General features: G+C 40.2%; 1 protein-coding gene across 2 annotated transcripts in view; it reads left to right on the forward strand.

The window, feature by feature from the left end:
• The window catches only part of IFT88 (intraflagellar transport 88), a 45,117-nt gene that overhangs the window by 14,261 nt on the left and 14,145 nt on the right, over nucleotides 1-16,711 (forward strand). For both annotated transcript variants that reach the window (XM_015429486.1, XM_015429487.1), the window contains exons 15-23: nucleotides 671-770; nucleotides 6,410-6,496; nucleotides 7,729-7,915; nucleotides 8,945-9,053; nucleotides 9,197-9,347; nucleotides 11,472-11,587; nucleotides 13,840-13,892; nucleotides 14,771-14,836; nucleotides 16,051-16,157. In XM_015429486.1, coding sequence (XP_015284972.1) covers nucleotides 671-770; nucleotides 6,410-6,496; nucleotides 7,729-7,915; nucleotides 8,945-9,053; nucleotides 9,197-9,347; nucleotides 11,472-11,587; nucleotides 13,840-13,892; nucleotides 14,771-14,836; nucleotides 16,051-16,157 — 976 coding nt within the window. The remainder of the gene's footprint in view (nucleotides 1-670; nucleotides 771-6,409; nucleotides 6,497-7,728; nucleotides 7,916-8,944; nucleotides 9,054-9,196; nucleotides 9,348-11,471; nucleotides 11,588-13,839; nucleotides 13,893-14,770; nucleotides 14,837-16,050; nucleotides 16,158-16,711) is intronic.

Genomic DNA, 16,711 nt, shown 5'->3' on the forward strand with positions numbered 1-16,711 from the left:
CCCTACCCCTCCCCACAACAGACACCCTGTGAGGTAGGTGAGGCTGAGAGAGCTCTTGACAGAAACTGCTATTTCTTCAAGAACAGCTCTTATCAGAACTATGGCTTGCCCAAGGTCATCCAGCAGGTGCAAGTGGAGGAGCAGGAAATCAAACCCGGTTCTCCCAGATTAGAGTCTGTGCACTTAACCACTACACCAAACTGGCCATGGTGACTAGAGGGAACGTCCAAGTAAACCTCTGAGGGGGTAAACCTTTGACTATCAGTGTCAGGAGGCAACACTGGGAAAGGCCTCGGCCTCTGTGTCCTGTTAAGAGGGAACGTCCAAGTAAACCTCTGAGGCGGTAAACCTTTGAATATCAGTTTCAGAGGAAGCAACTCTGGGAAAGACCTCGGCCTCTGTGTCCTGTTGTTGGATCTCCAGAGGTACTCGTTGGCTGCTGAGAGATGGGATGCTGGACCGGATGGACCACTGGTCTGATCCAGCAGGCTCTTCTTACGTTCTTATGTTTGTCTAAGGACATACATAGAAAATATGCTGTAGACCGGAAAGCCATTCTGTAGTATTTAACTGTCACTAGTGCTTGGATGGAAGTAAACGGTTGGTGTCTTGACATGGAAGGGATCGCTGAAACAGAGAATTTCAGTTTCTTTTTCTGATTCCTTTGTAGGTGTGTAGAAGTAGTAAAAGCTTCGCAGTATGTGGAATTAGCTAATGATCTGGAAATAAATAAGGCAATTACATATCTGAGGCAAAAGGACTTCAATCAGGTATGATGCTTTTTAAAAAATCGTATTAGTAGAGTTACACACGGAATTGTGTTCAAAATACGATCTCAAGCACAAACCTCCTCCATCCATCCATCCATCCATCCATATATATTGTTATTTTGTATTTGTTGCTCTGCAACAGCGCAGATTCTCTGTGCTTACAATAAGAAATAACAAATTCTGCTGACATCTCAGGAGATAGATAGACAAAGATAAAGGAGGATCATACTTGAGACTGTATTTTGAAAAAGAGAGATAAGAACAAGTTATTTCTACTTTTCATGGCATTACCAAAAGGACTGAAGCTTTAGGGTGTTTCTTTCTGGGATAGGGTGACATTGATTGATACAGTTTTATCCAGATGACAAAACACTAACGGCCTGAGTGGAGAGTTACCTGCATAGTCCTGGTCCTGCTCTAGTGTAGGTAACACCCAGGGCCATCATAAGCAGAGTTACAGCCTTCTGAGTTCACTGGCTGCTCAGGAGGGCACTGGATGTTACCTACACGTGACTGGGACTATACCACTAAGTCTGCTGACTTCAGTGGATTTCGAAGGGTGTAACTCACACTTTACTAATGGAAAGAGGAGAGAAAATGTTGGGCTTTGGGTAGACTTGCTTTCCTCGGGAGCACGAGCCCTCCCATTCTGAAGGGATACCCCAAGGAGCATTCAGCCTATGCAGAAGAACCCTCTATGGCCCAGGTTTGGGAAGGTGTTGCTTCTCAGTTGTGCCATTATGAGCATTAGCCAGTTTAGCATCACACATGCCAGTGTTCCATCTCGCATTCCAAGCTATGGTGCATGTTATCTGGTGGAAGGACTGCATTCTCCCAATAGCAAAAATGTCTCTCCAACAGTTGCACTTGCTGGGGGCCCCTTCAGCAAGTTGTTCCTTTCTCATGCAATAAAGTGATCATCTAGAAAGCCCTTTGTGTTAATATAAAATACATACAGTGCAAGCAAATGAGCATAACATTAAAACTTCTTCTATTGTTTTTATTCTGGAAAATGACGGTTAATAGTGTTGATTTATGTAATTTGTCTGTCCTAAATGTGTCTCTTCCATTCATACATTTGCTTTCTTGCTGTCCTGATTGGTTTAGCTGTGTGTTTTAAAATGTTCCTTTTCCTTTCCTTTTATTATTGCTTCTTTCATACTGTCATTCCCATTTTGTTTGATGCTGTAAGTATGAAGAGGTAGGTACAAGTGGCAACATTTATTTCATTGTGCAGCTGCAGGGTGCTAGCCTTTAAAAAAAGCAGTACTTAATGTTATGGTGCATACAAATGTGCACGAAAATTAAGATTTTCTGCATTTAAATCCAGCTTTTTCTGTCTGATGGACACATTGGTCAGTTTTGCAGTGTACTCCTGTGCAGAATTGCTGCAGCCTACGCATGTTGACTGCGATGGCCTTACAAGGGCAGTAGTCTTTTTAGGATTGCACTGTAAATTTGCTGAAGAAGTAATCATGTACTGTGTTGCCTTTCCCCCCATCCTTCAGGCAAACTGTTTTTGCCTGGTTGTACTTGTTATTTTTTAATGGCTCCTTCCCACTTTATTTTATTTTTTGAAAGTAGAACCACCTTTAAAATGTGAAAATCTGCCTTTTCTCTTGAGCTCAATCCAGGAGAGACAATTGTCTAAAGAAAACGGAATAAATGTGCTTCAGTGATGGGCTCGCTGATCAATTTATGTCTGCGTATTCCACTAAGTAGTCCTACTAAATAAAAAGGCCCTTGATTATATAAAATACACTTAGGGCCTATGTGCATCGCCACAATTTTAGTGACATTGTGTTATTTTTATAAATCATTAGCACCTAGGTATGTGCAGCCTTTATGTTGATTCTGAGACAGGTTGTGCTTGTGCAGTGGTTCTCAACCTGTGGGTCACGACCCCTTTGGGGATCGAACGACCCTTTCACAGGGGTCGGCTAAGACCATTGGAAAATTTGTAACAATGAAAATACATCCTGCATATCAGATATTTACATTACGATTCATAACAGTAGCAAAATTACAGGTATGAAGTAGCAACGAAAATAATTTTATGGTTGGGGGTCACCACAACATGAGGGTCGTATTAAAGGGTCATGGCGTTAGGAAGATTGAGAACCACTGTGCTTGTGGAAGACATAAGGCAGCCTCATGACTACCAGAGATAGAACAGCCCTTTGACTTTCCAATGGGTTTATTCATTCTTGTGGCTTACCATGATGGATTGTCTCTCTCACACACCTTTTTTCCTCACATGGATATTAATTTTCATCAAGAAATGTGTGTTCAAAAAAGCCAGTGTGAATTATTCCTGAACAATATCTGCCACTCAGTTTTAGGGCAGCTTTTCACAAGATTTTTTAGAATATATATAGACATCACTTCAGTACAGGACAGCTAGAAGAACATAGCAACGTGCAGTAATACCCACACACGTTTTTTATTTGCCATTTATGCACAAAGTTTTTCGCAACATGAAAGATTTCTCTGTAGGAAAATAATCTTATGTGAAGAAGCATTTTTTCAAAGTAAATTCTGTATCGATCATTGATGATCCTATGCTATTGAAGTGCAGATTAATTTACCTCAGAGGTGGCCCTCCAAAGGAATACATGGTGGGAAAGAGAAAGACTGTTACTGCTCAGGGACAAGCCTGCCCTGAAACAAATGCTTTTATTCATCATTTAGATAGCATTTTTGTGATGATTCTTATTCCATTAGAGAATATCTTATGAGAAAGTTCACTATTATACTTCGTTGCTTGAGATAGTGACAGCTATGGTTGAACTGGAATTAGAACCCCCAGCTTTGCCTGTTGGCATACAACCCAGTCCAGTAACTTGATACGATGATTTTAAAATGTTCTGTAAGAAGTCTGGTGTAGTGGTTAGGAGTGATGGACTCTAATCTGGAGAACTGGATTTGATTCCCCACTCCTCCACATGAAGCCAGCTGGGTGACCTTGGGTCAGTCACAGTTCTCTCAGAGCAATTCTCTCAGAGCTCTCTCAGCCCCACCTACCTCACAGGGTGTCTGTTGTGGGGAGAGGAAGGGAAGGGGACTATAAGCCACTCTGAGACTCCCAAGTGAAGAGCGGGATATAAATCCTTCTCCTCTTCTTCCTCTTCCCTTATTTGTTTATTTTGTTTTATCCTGCGTTGCAGCCAAAAAAGATTAGCACCTAGAGCAGCCATTTTTCCCGCCTAAAAAAGTAAGTGTCATGATTTGAACAGAACTTATCTGAAGTAATGGTGTGTTCCTAAGTACTTAAGTCTATTCAAAGGGCTTAGAAATGGATAACTCTGCTTAGGACTGTGATGTAAGTGTGCTTAGAACTTGCAACCATAAATTCCTTGTGATAAACCAAAAAATCTGTAGCCTTGAACTTCTAAGTCCATAAACCCTAAATACTTTTTGTACGTTTCTGAAATTGTTTTTTTTCATGCCTCTGAATTTTTGTGTGGATAATGCTATATAATTAGAAAAATGTTACGTTGTAGTACTGGTGTGGTGCTTCCTAAGCAGGTTGCTGTGGAGCAATAAACACATGCTAGCTCCATGTGTTTTGCATATGCCTTCTCTTGCACCTCATAAATTAAGACAGTAATGCACTTTGTGCTGGAAACTGTAAAACTAAAACGTACTTCAGAATTCTTGGCTTTACTACTTTTAAGGTGCGTTCGCTTTATAATAAATAACTGAAGTTTTGTGACTTCATACCTTCTGTGAAGGAGAAAATAGAGCTTGGTGAGTCGTAACAAAGATTTTTGTGCTCTAGAAAAAGCAGGTCAAATTGAAATTGTAAAAAAAAATTCAAGGGCAAGGTATAACTTGCAAATAGGTAAAATGTAATAGCATCTTAAAATATGATGAGTGTTTTTTCACAGCATAAGAGAAACATTGCAGGTTTTACAGAATAATTGATTGTATTCCTTTAATTTCTCTTCATACACCAGCAGTCGCGTAAGACCTTTCCAGATGTTTCTTAACACAGCATTACTTTATATAAGAGGCTTGTAAGACCTTTCCAGATGTTAACACAGCATTACTTTATATAAGAGGCTTGTGCTAATAGTACTTCATTCTTTTCCCACAGAGAAGTTCAGAGTAATCTTGGTAAACTGCAAAAGGGGGGGGGAATGAAAGAAGACCGTAGGCCATCTTTTCAGAAGAGACACGCACTCTGTAGTGCATGAAAGCAAGTGTACCACCTTTTAAAAAACATTAAATCAAGCAGGCTGTATAAAAGGTTGAGGAAGTGTGGTTGGCATCTAAAGAAGGGAAAGTAGAATGATTCAAAAAGCTTATCAGCAATAAAATGGTGTGGGCATGAAGGGCAGAGTTGTTTCACCGTCAGTGATCTCCATGTTCCCTTCAGAAACATAATTAATTAAATCTAAAGGGTGCTGTTCTTTCTTTGGGAGGTACCTTCCTTTCATGGCAAGGCTGTTACATACCATCTACTAGAGCTTTGCAGGAGAAAAATTGAAAGTTCTGAAATGTTCTTCTGCGCATACAGCAGCTTGTGTGTTTGTGCAATCCCAGGCACTGGTGGAGGCATGAGAACACCTCTATGTATCTATGTGCCATCAAGTTGCAGCCAACGTATGTTGACCCCAGCTAGGAGCTTTCAAGCCAAATGAGAAGCAGAAGTGGCTTGCCATCGCCTTTGGGCTATACCACGCTGCCCTCCTTCCTGGAGAACAGCTGTAGCACCTACAAATTGCACAGTGTTTGAATTCTTGCATTTACAGAAGCAGTTGCAGAACATCCCTAGCAGCTATTCTGCTTCCCATTCTCTGCCTCCAGCCCAGTGATTTTTAATGACTGTAGTGTAGATATTCCCCTAAAAACATTCTGATTTCAGTGGAACCTGCTGCCAAAGAAATATTCACAGGATTTGTCTCGCTGCGGCGGTACTGGCGTGCCCCGCGCCGGGCTCACAGCACAGCGGGAGCTCGGGACCACCTCGGAGCTATAGGAACTACAGGCGAGATCCTGGAAACTGCCGTGATGCCAACTACACTTCACCCGAGAACAGTGACGCCCAGAAGTCAAGGACTAGAGAGGGAATGGGGAGAGATAGAACAGGAGCCAGGCCTGGTTTGCCGGGAGGGACGGGCATGGGCACAGCTGTGGAGTAAATGGGGAAAACAGACGAGGTGATTGGCAGGACACGGGTGCAATAGACTTCCTAATAAGAGAAAGGGGAGGGATAACAGGGAGGAAGGAAAGGATAAAAGGAGAGAAGCAGAGGAAGGTCGGGGAAGATGTTGGTGACAACTGGCTGTGTGAGACCAGAGAGATTGAGCAAAGGAGCTGTTGACCCGAGGAAGAAGGCTCTGGCAGTGGTGAAACTCCGGGCCTATTCCATTTCTGAGACCTTCGCTTCTCTCCTAAATCCTTTGCCAGTACGGATGGCAGACCTCCAATGCCTGGGGCTCCACCAGGGCACGACAGGATTACAGAAAAAAATTATATTTCATACTTTTATTCTACATCTAGCAAGTTATGATTTGTGATGTTGCACTGTTAAGAGGGGTCAGCACACTCCATTCTATACTTTTGTTTGGTGTCCATCAGCCTCTATATGTTAGTTTGAATAGTTATACAAGGTAACCATTACTTCCTTCTAGGCTGTGGAGACTTTGAAAATGTTTGAAAAAAAAGACAGTAGAGTTAAAAGCGCAGCCGCGACGAACCTTTCATTCCTTTACTTCTTGGTGAGTAACTGTTTTACAGAGAGTATTTTAAAATAATCTGTGTAGCACTTCTAGATCTCTCCAGATGTTATATCTTAAATTTAATATGTTGCGAAGATAAAATGCAGGAGAGGAAAATGATGGAAGCCACTTTGGTTACTCACTGGTGAGAAAGGAAGGGTATAAATAAATATGGTACACACCCTGCCTATTATAGATTATCTAATGGAGAAGCCCAAGAGTAGGAGGACATTTTGGGATATCACTGTTAAGCTTTTTTCAATGGCTGAGTCTTTTAAATAGAATTCAGTGAATTTATTATTTAAAAAAAATAAAAGCCCTACCCTTTTGCTTGGCTCTAGAACGACCAAGCTTAGGTTAAGAAGTAATTTCAGAAGACAATTCTTTCCTCTTCCAAGAGTTTGATAAATGTACTGATCTGTTAGCAAATGATTTAGGGCAGAATATGTGCTTTATCGTTGTAGATGATGGGGAGGATCCATGGTTCAGTGGTAAAACATCTGCTTATCATTCAGAAAGGTCCCAGGTTCATTCCCCAGCATCTCCATTTAAAAGAATCAGGTAGTAGGTGATGGGAAAGACTCTACCTAAGACCCTGGAGAGCTGCTGGCAGTCTGCGTAGACAGTGGCAGTATGCAAAAAAATTGTTTGTTCCCCGATTCAGGTCTGTTGGACCCGAAAAATATTGGTGTTCCCGAATACCAATATCAGTTTTGTATTGGGATTTCTGTAAATATTTGAGAAACCTGAATTTGTTTGGCTCCATTATACCCTATGGGGATCATCCCCATAGGGTATAATGGAGAAGGGAAGGGTTTTAACTTTAAATGCTTCCTGAGCTCACTCACAGAGTTGTGTGACTCGGCAAGTGAAGTCAGAAGGTATTTAAAGAGTTCATGGTCTCTTTAAATGCCTTCTGTTGTTGTTCAGTCACACAGTCGAGTCCGACTCTTCGCGACCCCATGGACCAGATCACGCCAGGCCTTCTAGCTGCAGGCTATTTCGGTAGCTGAATACACAGATCTCTGTATTCAGCTGAATAAATACCCAAAAAATACCAATAAGGTATCTTCTTAGATAAATGTCTTTGGTTGCAATCCTGACAAATGACCTGGATCTGTTGTACGGAATACTAATAAAAATTGCGTATTGCAAACATATAAATCTGTGGTATTTTTAAAATTAGCTGTCAATGGTGTTTCCAACACTATTTGTGTTCTAAATTTATCCAGGAAAATGAATTTAAACAGGCAAACAGCTATGCTGATTTAGCAGTAAATGTGGATAGATACAACCCATCTGCTCTTACAAATAAAGGAAACACTATTTTTGCAAATGGAGATTATGAAAAGGCAGCAGAGTTCTATAAGGAAGCTCTTCGAAATGATTCTTCATGCACTGAGGCACTTTATAATATTGGTATGTCAAAGAGACTTAAGTTATGATGTAAGCTAAAGCTTGTGTGTGGCCTTCTGGTTATAGCACTTGCCCTTCTTTAGAAATATGAATTGATTTACAATTTTCACAATTCATTAAATACTTTTATTAAATGTAGTAGTTAAATGATAATGTGAGCATTGTAGTTAAGTGATAATGTGAGCAAATGGTAGTGTTTGTTTCTGCTGTTTGTTTGCTTTTTTTGCTGCTTCTCATGTTTGTATCGCTACTGTTGACAATTTTATGCTGCTGGTATTTTTCTCATTTATTAATAGTCTTTTAATTATTGTTGTAAGCTGCCTCTGAAATATATTAATAAGAGTATGGGATATAAATATTGCATGTAAATTAAATCAACAATGTGGGGGCCCGTGTGTCCAGGGCAGATTGCTGCATTGGAACAATCTGATGAACTTGAAAAGTGAAAACTTTTTACAGGCAAAGAGTAGTTCATTCTTGTACCAGACATGTTGGCTCAAGTTCATTTTGTAATTGTTAGAGAGTTTCAGCAATAGGCAATAGAACACCATCCATATCTACTTTTCCAAGGTGTGTTTTTAGGCTTAACATTTTCTGTCCTAACAGCACCTTGATAATGATTCTTGTAGAAAACTTTTCTGTAATGGAAAGCAAAACATGGAAAGGCATCCTCAAGAAACATGTGGCCAGCTCTGGTGTTGTCATCAGTTTTGTGGGGCTGTATTGTGCATTGTCTGGAACTGTGTATAGATCATTCCTGTATTTGTCATGTTTCCTGTCTGTGGAATGGAGGCCACTAGAGTTTTGGAGTATACCTATCAGTTAGACTAGCACAGCTGTTACATAAACTGCTCACTCCCAATCAATTGTTTAATTGTGTTTAGTACACATGGAAAATTAACTGTCAGAAAAATGCATTCTGATTTTGGGGGAAGAACCTATTTCTGATTTGCAACACAAATATGGTCTTAAACTCCTGCTTCTTGGAAAACATACTGAGACTTCCCACATGTTGTGACCTCCTGTTTTTAGGCTTAACGTATAAGAAGCTGAACAGGTTAGATGAGGCATTGGATTCGTTTCTGAAACTTCACGCCATCCTTCGCAATAGTGCTCAAGTTCTCTTCCAAATAGCAAATATGTATCTTTTTGACAAATAGAAATTCAAACCAGTTAAATGCTATGAATGTCTCTCTGGTACATGCTCTGTAAAGCTTGCGTTTGAATTTCTAAAATATATTTAAAAAATCATGATGAGAAATCCCTTAACTGAAGATACCGCAGATATGAACTAATGGAGGATCCTAATCAAGCCATCGAGTGGCTTATGCAGCTCATTAGTGTTGTTCCAACTGATTCGCATGCATTAGCAAAACTTGGAGAACTCTATGATAGCGAAGGGGATAAGTCTCAGGCTTTCCAATACTACTATGAGGTACGACGTGCTTACTCAGTTACAGTGAAAAATGCATTTTCCACTGCTGTCTGATAGGTGTACTGTATATAGTGAAGCATGATTAAATCAGCACTACAAATGCCAACTTTATAACATCTGTCCTTAAATAACATTTGGTAAATCTGACTTATTGTTCACTCTTTTAGAGAAAAAGTGAATAAATTGGATATGAGGACATTTTTACAAGGAACTGAGGAGTTAAAGCCATCTTGATAGGAAATTAAGAATCAAACTCTCTTTTAAAAAATGACAACAACAAACAGGGCATTGTCCACACAGTGCAGGTGCAAGGTGTCGGTGTTTAGAGGGCCCCAGAAGAGTTCAGTAATGGCTGTTCACCCTACCCATTCCCACCTGTGTTTGCACATGGACATATGGTTGGGATGTGGGAGAATTCTGTGCATGCCTCTTTTATCTGAATCCAGTCTTACCTCTCTGGGCCTTGCTTTGAATACAAGGGATTTGCATTGGTCAGAGATAGATGCTCGAGTCCCTCATGATTATAGGATTTTACTTCACACTATGGCTCCATTCCTATTTATTCTATATCCATCCTTTAGTCACATACTGTCAGAATAAGTTGGTTAGCTGTAGCCTACATTAAATTCAATGAATGCACAGTATATTTAGTGGAACCTGAGTCAGGGTGTTTTGTGTAATCATAGCATGACATTCAGCGAACAGTGGGGGGACCTTGTGTCCACACAATCCATATCTTCCTAAAGTTCTTTACAGTGAAGAGGGATTGAACTGTATTGGGGAAGGGGCTATGGCTCAGTGATAGAGCATCTGCTTTGTGTACAGAAGGTCACAGGTTCAGTTCCTGGTATCTCCAATTAAAGGTAGTAGGTGATGTGAAATACCTCTGCCCGAGTTTCTGCCTGTCAGAGTAGACAGTACTGACCTTGATAGACCAATAGTCTGACTCAGTATAAAGCAGCTTCGTGTGTTTATTTGTCTAGTTAGATTGGACCATATAAGCAGAGCTCCACCTAGCAATTTGAACAAAATTTGAGTCCAGTAGCACCTTAAAGATCAACACAATTTTCTGGGGCATAAGCGTTAGTGAAGCGAAATTCACTTTGTCAGATACAAATAAGAATTGACTCAGAAAAGCTTACATCCTGAAAAAAAAATAATTTTGATATTTAAGATGCTACTGCACTCAAATTTTATTCTGCTGCTGCAGACTAACGTGGCCACCCAGTTGAAGTTACTCATGGCTTGGGCACTCTTCATTGCTCTTATCATGATCCATTGACCACCTACATGACAGGTTGCACATATGAATCAGATCTAAATCTGTGCAAATATTTAAATTCCAAGGTTATTTCACATCCATTTCATGATAAATTACCACTGCTTCAGTGCCTTGCAGTGCATTCTACAGGGATTGTGTGCTCTTCCATTAAAACATACATAGAAGGCCACACTTTCCCAAGTCATAAAATGCTCCAGTAAATGACTTTCCTTTCCATGTTTCTTTCTTTTGTTTGCAGTATTCCCAGTCCCAGCAACTTCCCTGGTGTGCGTGTGTGTGTGTTGAACAATAGCCCTTTCAGTCTCCATTCTCATTCTCTCCTTGCTTTCTTATCTTCAACATAAGCAGAATGAGTTTGATTTGGTATTTTAACTTTTCAGAAATACTCTTTAAAGAGAGATTCCAAACAACCGAATGATTATTAAAATATATATTCTTCCCTTTTCCTAATACAGTATTGCACCGCCAATAAACTAGCAGGAAATTGTTGCCCTGAGACCAAGAGGCTTGAGAACTATAACATATTTTAACACATTGATTACCTAAGGAAAGTGAATTATTTTCATTTTGCTGTGTTAAAATGTTTGAAAATAGGACATGTGGAAAATATGGCTATCGTCTCAGCTAAATCTTCTGAGAAGTTTCCTTTTAATTGCAAAACCTGCCACGTTCTCAGAAGGGATTAGTGAGTGTATTAGCACACTGCTCTCATTCATGTATTAAATATTTTTGGCATCTGGAGAATTAAACACGTAAATGAGTAAGATATTCCAGAAGCAAAATAAAGATGCTGTTTATCACTAACGTTGCATTTCTTTCGCCTACCTTCTTTATTTTGTCAGTCGTATCGGTATTTCCCTTCAAACATTGAGGTCATTGAATGGCTTGGAGCCTATTACATTGACACACAATTTTGTGAAAAAGCCATTCACTACTTCGAAAGAGCAGCGCTTATTCAGTAAGTAATGGTTGTTATTGTGTGTTTAGACAAGTATCATTGGTAAGGGAACTTTCGGTGCTGCAGTTACACTGGAGACAGGAGAATTGAATTGGCATATGTTTATACTGCAAACTCCATGACCACTAAAGCTGGGTACATTTTCACACCTTTTATTTGGAGCTTTTAAAGATGTAATGTTGAAATAAAAATATAACATTGAACAACAGCATCTACTTAGGTGGTCTGAAAAACACCCTTCAGGTAATCAGGAGTTCAAATTACTCTGGAATATATTTTTCCAAGGATTACATTGGTACGAGGCAGACCCTTTATATAATCTCAGGTAATGGGATATCTGGTGACTTTTGATTAAGATGCTTAATAAGAACATGTTCAGCCAAAAGAAGGAATATTAGAATAGATTGCAAAGGTGATTCCAAGCACATTTACTAGGTACTTGATGAAACACTTCCAAATTGTATGTTATGATAACGTGCCAGGTTGCCTTCTTTTTCTGGACAAAATGAATTCAGTCACCCTTCTAATGTGGTGTGAGAGGACTGTACTGTTCTACAATAACTTCTATTCATTCCTCCTGCAAATTGGGCAACAAAGGATCACTCTCATACCGGGATTTTAAAATGTGCTCTTAATACTTTCTATACATTGTGATCGTTTTTCCTGCCCTCCAGATATCTCAGTAGTTTATCCACACAATCTTGAGTGATTCTGGGTGTCTGACTGGCCACCTAATTCTGTGAGCCACTTTGCCACAATAATAAGGTGTTGGATTGAATATGAGACTCCTGCTGCCAGCAAAGTGACACAACTTAATGGAATTGCTCTAGGAACCTGGCTCAGCCACTGGTGGCTGCCTCTGCCAAATATGAAATGCCTTTTAATTTTATGCTGTGAAAAGCAAACGTTTCATTGTAAAACTCAGCCAAGGGGTAAAAAGGGTGTATAATCCCGTAGACAGCAGCGTGTCATTTTTTAAAATTTCTTGGCAACTGAAAGCTAACACTTTCTTACCTCCCTAGTTTCCCAGGCAGGGTCCGAATCCCTTGGCTTCAGTTACACAAGGAAAAAGATTATTTGTTTTGTAATGGTTTGAAAACAGTACTTGCAGATTAGAGTTGCTGACCACTTCCAGGGCTCAACTGTCATTTCTCTCTAGGCCCATTTGATTTTTTTTAAAAAAATGCTGTCTGTAGACCACGGGCAGTGTGCTTGCAGCCTGGGTTGGGGGTCCCTGAAACCCCCGGCCTCTGTTTCTTGGATGGAGTCGTGCTGGGGCCCTGACCATTTCAGAAGCCTGAAATGCACTCTGAACATTGGATCTTTCAGGCTAGTGCCCTTTGCCCACAAAGAAATGCAATTGATTTTATTTTATTTTTTAAATTATTTACATTATTTGTGGTCCATCTTTCTCACTGGGGCTCAAGGCACAGTGTGTAATACATTCATTTTCCTATTGAAAGTTTTTCACAGATCCCCTGGGCATTTGAGAAGCAACACTCACATGCACACCCCCTTGGCCATTTGCACACATATATAATTTCCCCCCAAAGTAGTTAATAAATTATAGATAACATACCTTACTGTAAGTGCCTATTAAATTTTACCTTTGCATGTGAAATTACATTTTATTAATGCTGCATTAATAACAGCAATGCCAAACGAGAGAGTGCCACTATTTTCAATAAATAAAATGCTCGTCTAGCTTAGTTAGTGATTGCCAGCCCTTCTTTCTGGTTCAGTCAAAACGGCCGCCATTCTGTTATTCTGAAATGACCAGTGACTTTTATATACTGATAAAATCATCTTATTTCAGCCTCTATGAATCTGAGGTGGTGGGATTCACTTTTTGAACTGAAACACTGTGGATAATGTGATCCAGATGAAGTGAAGCCCTTTTAAGTCCAGCTCTTTTCAGTGGGAGAGCTAAGGCTATGGGTAATGTTCTCCCTCTGCCCCATCTTGGGTAGCCCACACTCCGTGCTGGGCTCTCTGCTGTCCTGCAAAGTCTTCAGTATTATTCCTATCAGATTAAAAACTGACATGGAAATGCAGTTCTGCTGCACAATGGATCTCACCCTCATCCCAGTGGGGGGGGAAATGATGTATCTTTTTATTCAAGAAAGGATTCCTTTTCAATACAGTGGCAGGTAGGAAAAATAAACTGACCTGATGGTAGATTTCCTCCCACATTGATGATGTTCAGAGAATGTTCTCGCCATTCTGTAACATTCTGGTATGTTCATCTGCAGGCCAACTCAGGTAAAGTGGCAACTGATGGTTGCTAGTTGCTACCGAAGAAGTGGTAAGTCACCTTGTGGCTCTTATTTGAACTTTGGGTATTTTGCTCTTTTTGTCTTTTTTTTAAAAAAACACACCACTCAGAATAACTGAACAGTCAAAAAAATAATTTGGTAATGCTTTGTCCTCAACGTCCAAAGAATTTAAAAGCATCTTTTTGCAGTCTGATCCTGTGCCTGTTGATTTAGAAGCAAGTCCCTCTGATTTTAGTGGGGGTTTACTGACAGGTGAGTCATATTGTAGTCTTAGGGTTGGATCCAACCAGTTTTCCCGATGGTGAAAAGAAGAGGAACCCTTTGATTACCAGAAAGACTATGCTGGGAAGTGTGGGACTGGCATGGGCAAAAGGCATGTGCAGAGGGGGCTGGAGTATGGAGGAGTATCAGGATGTGGTTGAGTGAAACAGCTGGAGGGATCCAACCCTTTTTTGCATTTAGATTCTGTAAGTGGCAACTGCTTTGAACTGTTTATAAAATTGCCTGTTAATCAAGTGGTTTGACTTGCCAGTCCCCCCCCAGTACAGTGTTATTGCTCTCTCCTCAGTTATTTACAGCAGTGTCAAGAACCGCTTTATCTGAAACTCTTTTTCAATACTGCTTTAGAAATGTTAACACATTCTAAAAATCAACATTTTCTGCTTTTAGCCAATTTTTTTAGAGACAATGAAAACAGTTACATGTTTAATAGATGTGCCTGTGGGTCGTGTTTTTATTTTGTTCTTAAATTGTATATTCTGTATTGACAATTTATGCCAATAACGGCTAACTTGAACTTGACATGTTCCTCTAAAAAGAAAACAAAGCCAGTATAAAAAGCTTGGATAGCTCAGTTTCTGGTATGGCATGTCTCTATGTGTGTAACATTGTTTATTTATGTTAACAGGTAACTACCAAAAAGCTCTAGATACCTACAAGGCAATTCACAGAAAATTTCCAGAGAATGCTGAATGTAAGTGTTTTCATAAGGCACACTGATACGGACTTAGAGTGCCTGGTATAAAAAATGAAAAGCATGAACCCTTGCCCTTTCTCTGGTTATTATTATGAACTATCTGTGCCATGGAAAAGCAATGCCAGTGATGAGCACCACGCTTAAGCAGCACGCTTAAAATAGACAGGTATGATCCAGAGCCTCAGGGTGTTCTGTTGTACACACACAGCTAGTGTGTGCCCTGGCTTCCTGATTCAGTTCAGTGGAGAGAGTCTCTCTGTGAGGGCATCTGTATGCATGCACAGAGTTGTTCCCTGCTTGGAAATGAATGGGAAACACCTGGTAGAGAGGAGATTTCCCTACTGGGTAGAAATATATTTCCAATACTAAATTATGAACAGTGCAATCCTCAAACAGGTTTTCTGGGGAGGTGATGTCGAATTTTTCTAAATAAACTTTAGATCCTGGAAATTATTTTTTTAAGTGTTCCAAAATATTAAAATAATTTCAGTCCTAGGCCATTGCCACAAGAGACACTTTCAGGATATTCCTGTTCCTCTTCTCTGACTTTTCTTCTTCTAGAGGGAAAAGAGACAGTTTGGTATAGTGGTTAGGAGCGTGGACTCTAATCTGGGAGAACCAGGTTTAATTCCCCATGCTTCCACAGGCAGCTGCTGGCGTGACCTTGGGTCAGTCACAGTTCTCTCAAGGGCAGTTCTCGAGAGAGAGCTCTCAGCCCCTACCTCACAGAGTGTCTGTTGTGGGGAGGGGAAGGGAAAGGAGAGTGCAAGCCACTCTGAGACTCCTTTGGGTAATGAAGGGCAGGGTATAAGTCCAATCTCCTCCTCCTCTTCTTCCTCTTCCTCCATTAAAAAATAGTTGTATGTCCTTTTTACTTATGGAGACACAAATGTTTTCAGATGATATTCTACTCCCAGGCTCACTGGGATGACTGACAAGCATCTGGCAGTTACTTTTAAAAATTACATGAAATAACTTTAAGGCTCCCTAGAGATTTAGGTGTTTACCTTTTCTCATTGAATTACCTGTTCTTCCACCCCCTAGGTACCCTAGTGCACACATAAGGTCTAATTATAGGCAGCAGTTTGTTATAAGGCCATTCAACAAAGTCCTTCTGTTAAATCTTACACCGCATTTTGACCATTTTCTTTTGCTGAATGTTTCACCTGCTTTTACATCAATTCCTGATATGACAATCGTTCTGCTTCCAGGTCTCCGTTTCTTGGTCCGCCTCTGCACAGACATGGGGCTGAAAGAAGTCCAAGAGTATGCCACAAAGCTCAAGAGATTGGAGAAACTGAAAGAAATAAGGGAACAGGTGTGTAGTTTCCTTTTTTAAAAAAACGAAACCAAAGAACTGGATTTTTAAAATTTTCATCTTCAGAAGAGTGGGTACAGTACTATGATCTCACCCAAATGGCCACTGCTATGTTGCTCTGCAGCAGTAAAAATTCTAAAACCCATTCAATTTACCCATCACATAAGTGTATCAAAACATTTATTTATTTATTTATTTTTAAACTTATATCCCGCACCTTCCCGCCATAGCAGGCTCAGGGCGGCTAACAACATATTTATAAACAATACATTAAAAATTCAGTATATATTAAAACAGCATTAAATTAAGATTACAATATCAAAGCATGGTCATAATACAAGATGGCGACTTCCATTTGGGTGGTTGCCTCCCAGGCTCTGCCAAGCTGTTCATCATCCGGCTGGGAAAGGTGTTGATGTTACAGCCAGGTTTGTGAAGATGTTGATATTGGGCCAGGGCCGTGATGTTGGGTTGGATCCAGACTAACTGTTCCATGAACAGAAGGGGTGGGGTAATTTATACTGCAGAACCTTGATTTGCCTCTTGTACTGTTC

The sequence above is a fragment of the Gekko japonicus genome, unplaced genomic scaffold, assembly GCF_001447785.1.
Source record: "Gekko japonicus isolate JY-2015 unplaced genomic scaffold, Gekko_japonicus_V1.1 scaffold237, whole genome shotgun sequence".
Classification (NCBI taxonomy): domain Eukaryota; kingdom Metazoa; phylum Chordata; class Lepidosauria; order Squamata; family Gekkonidae; genus Gekko; species Gekko japonicus.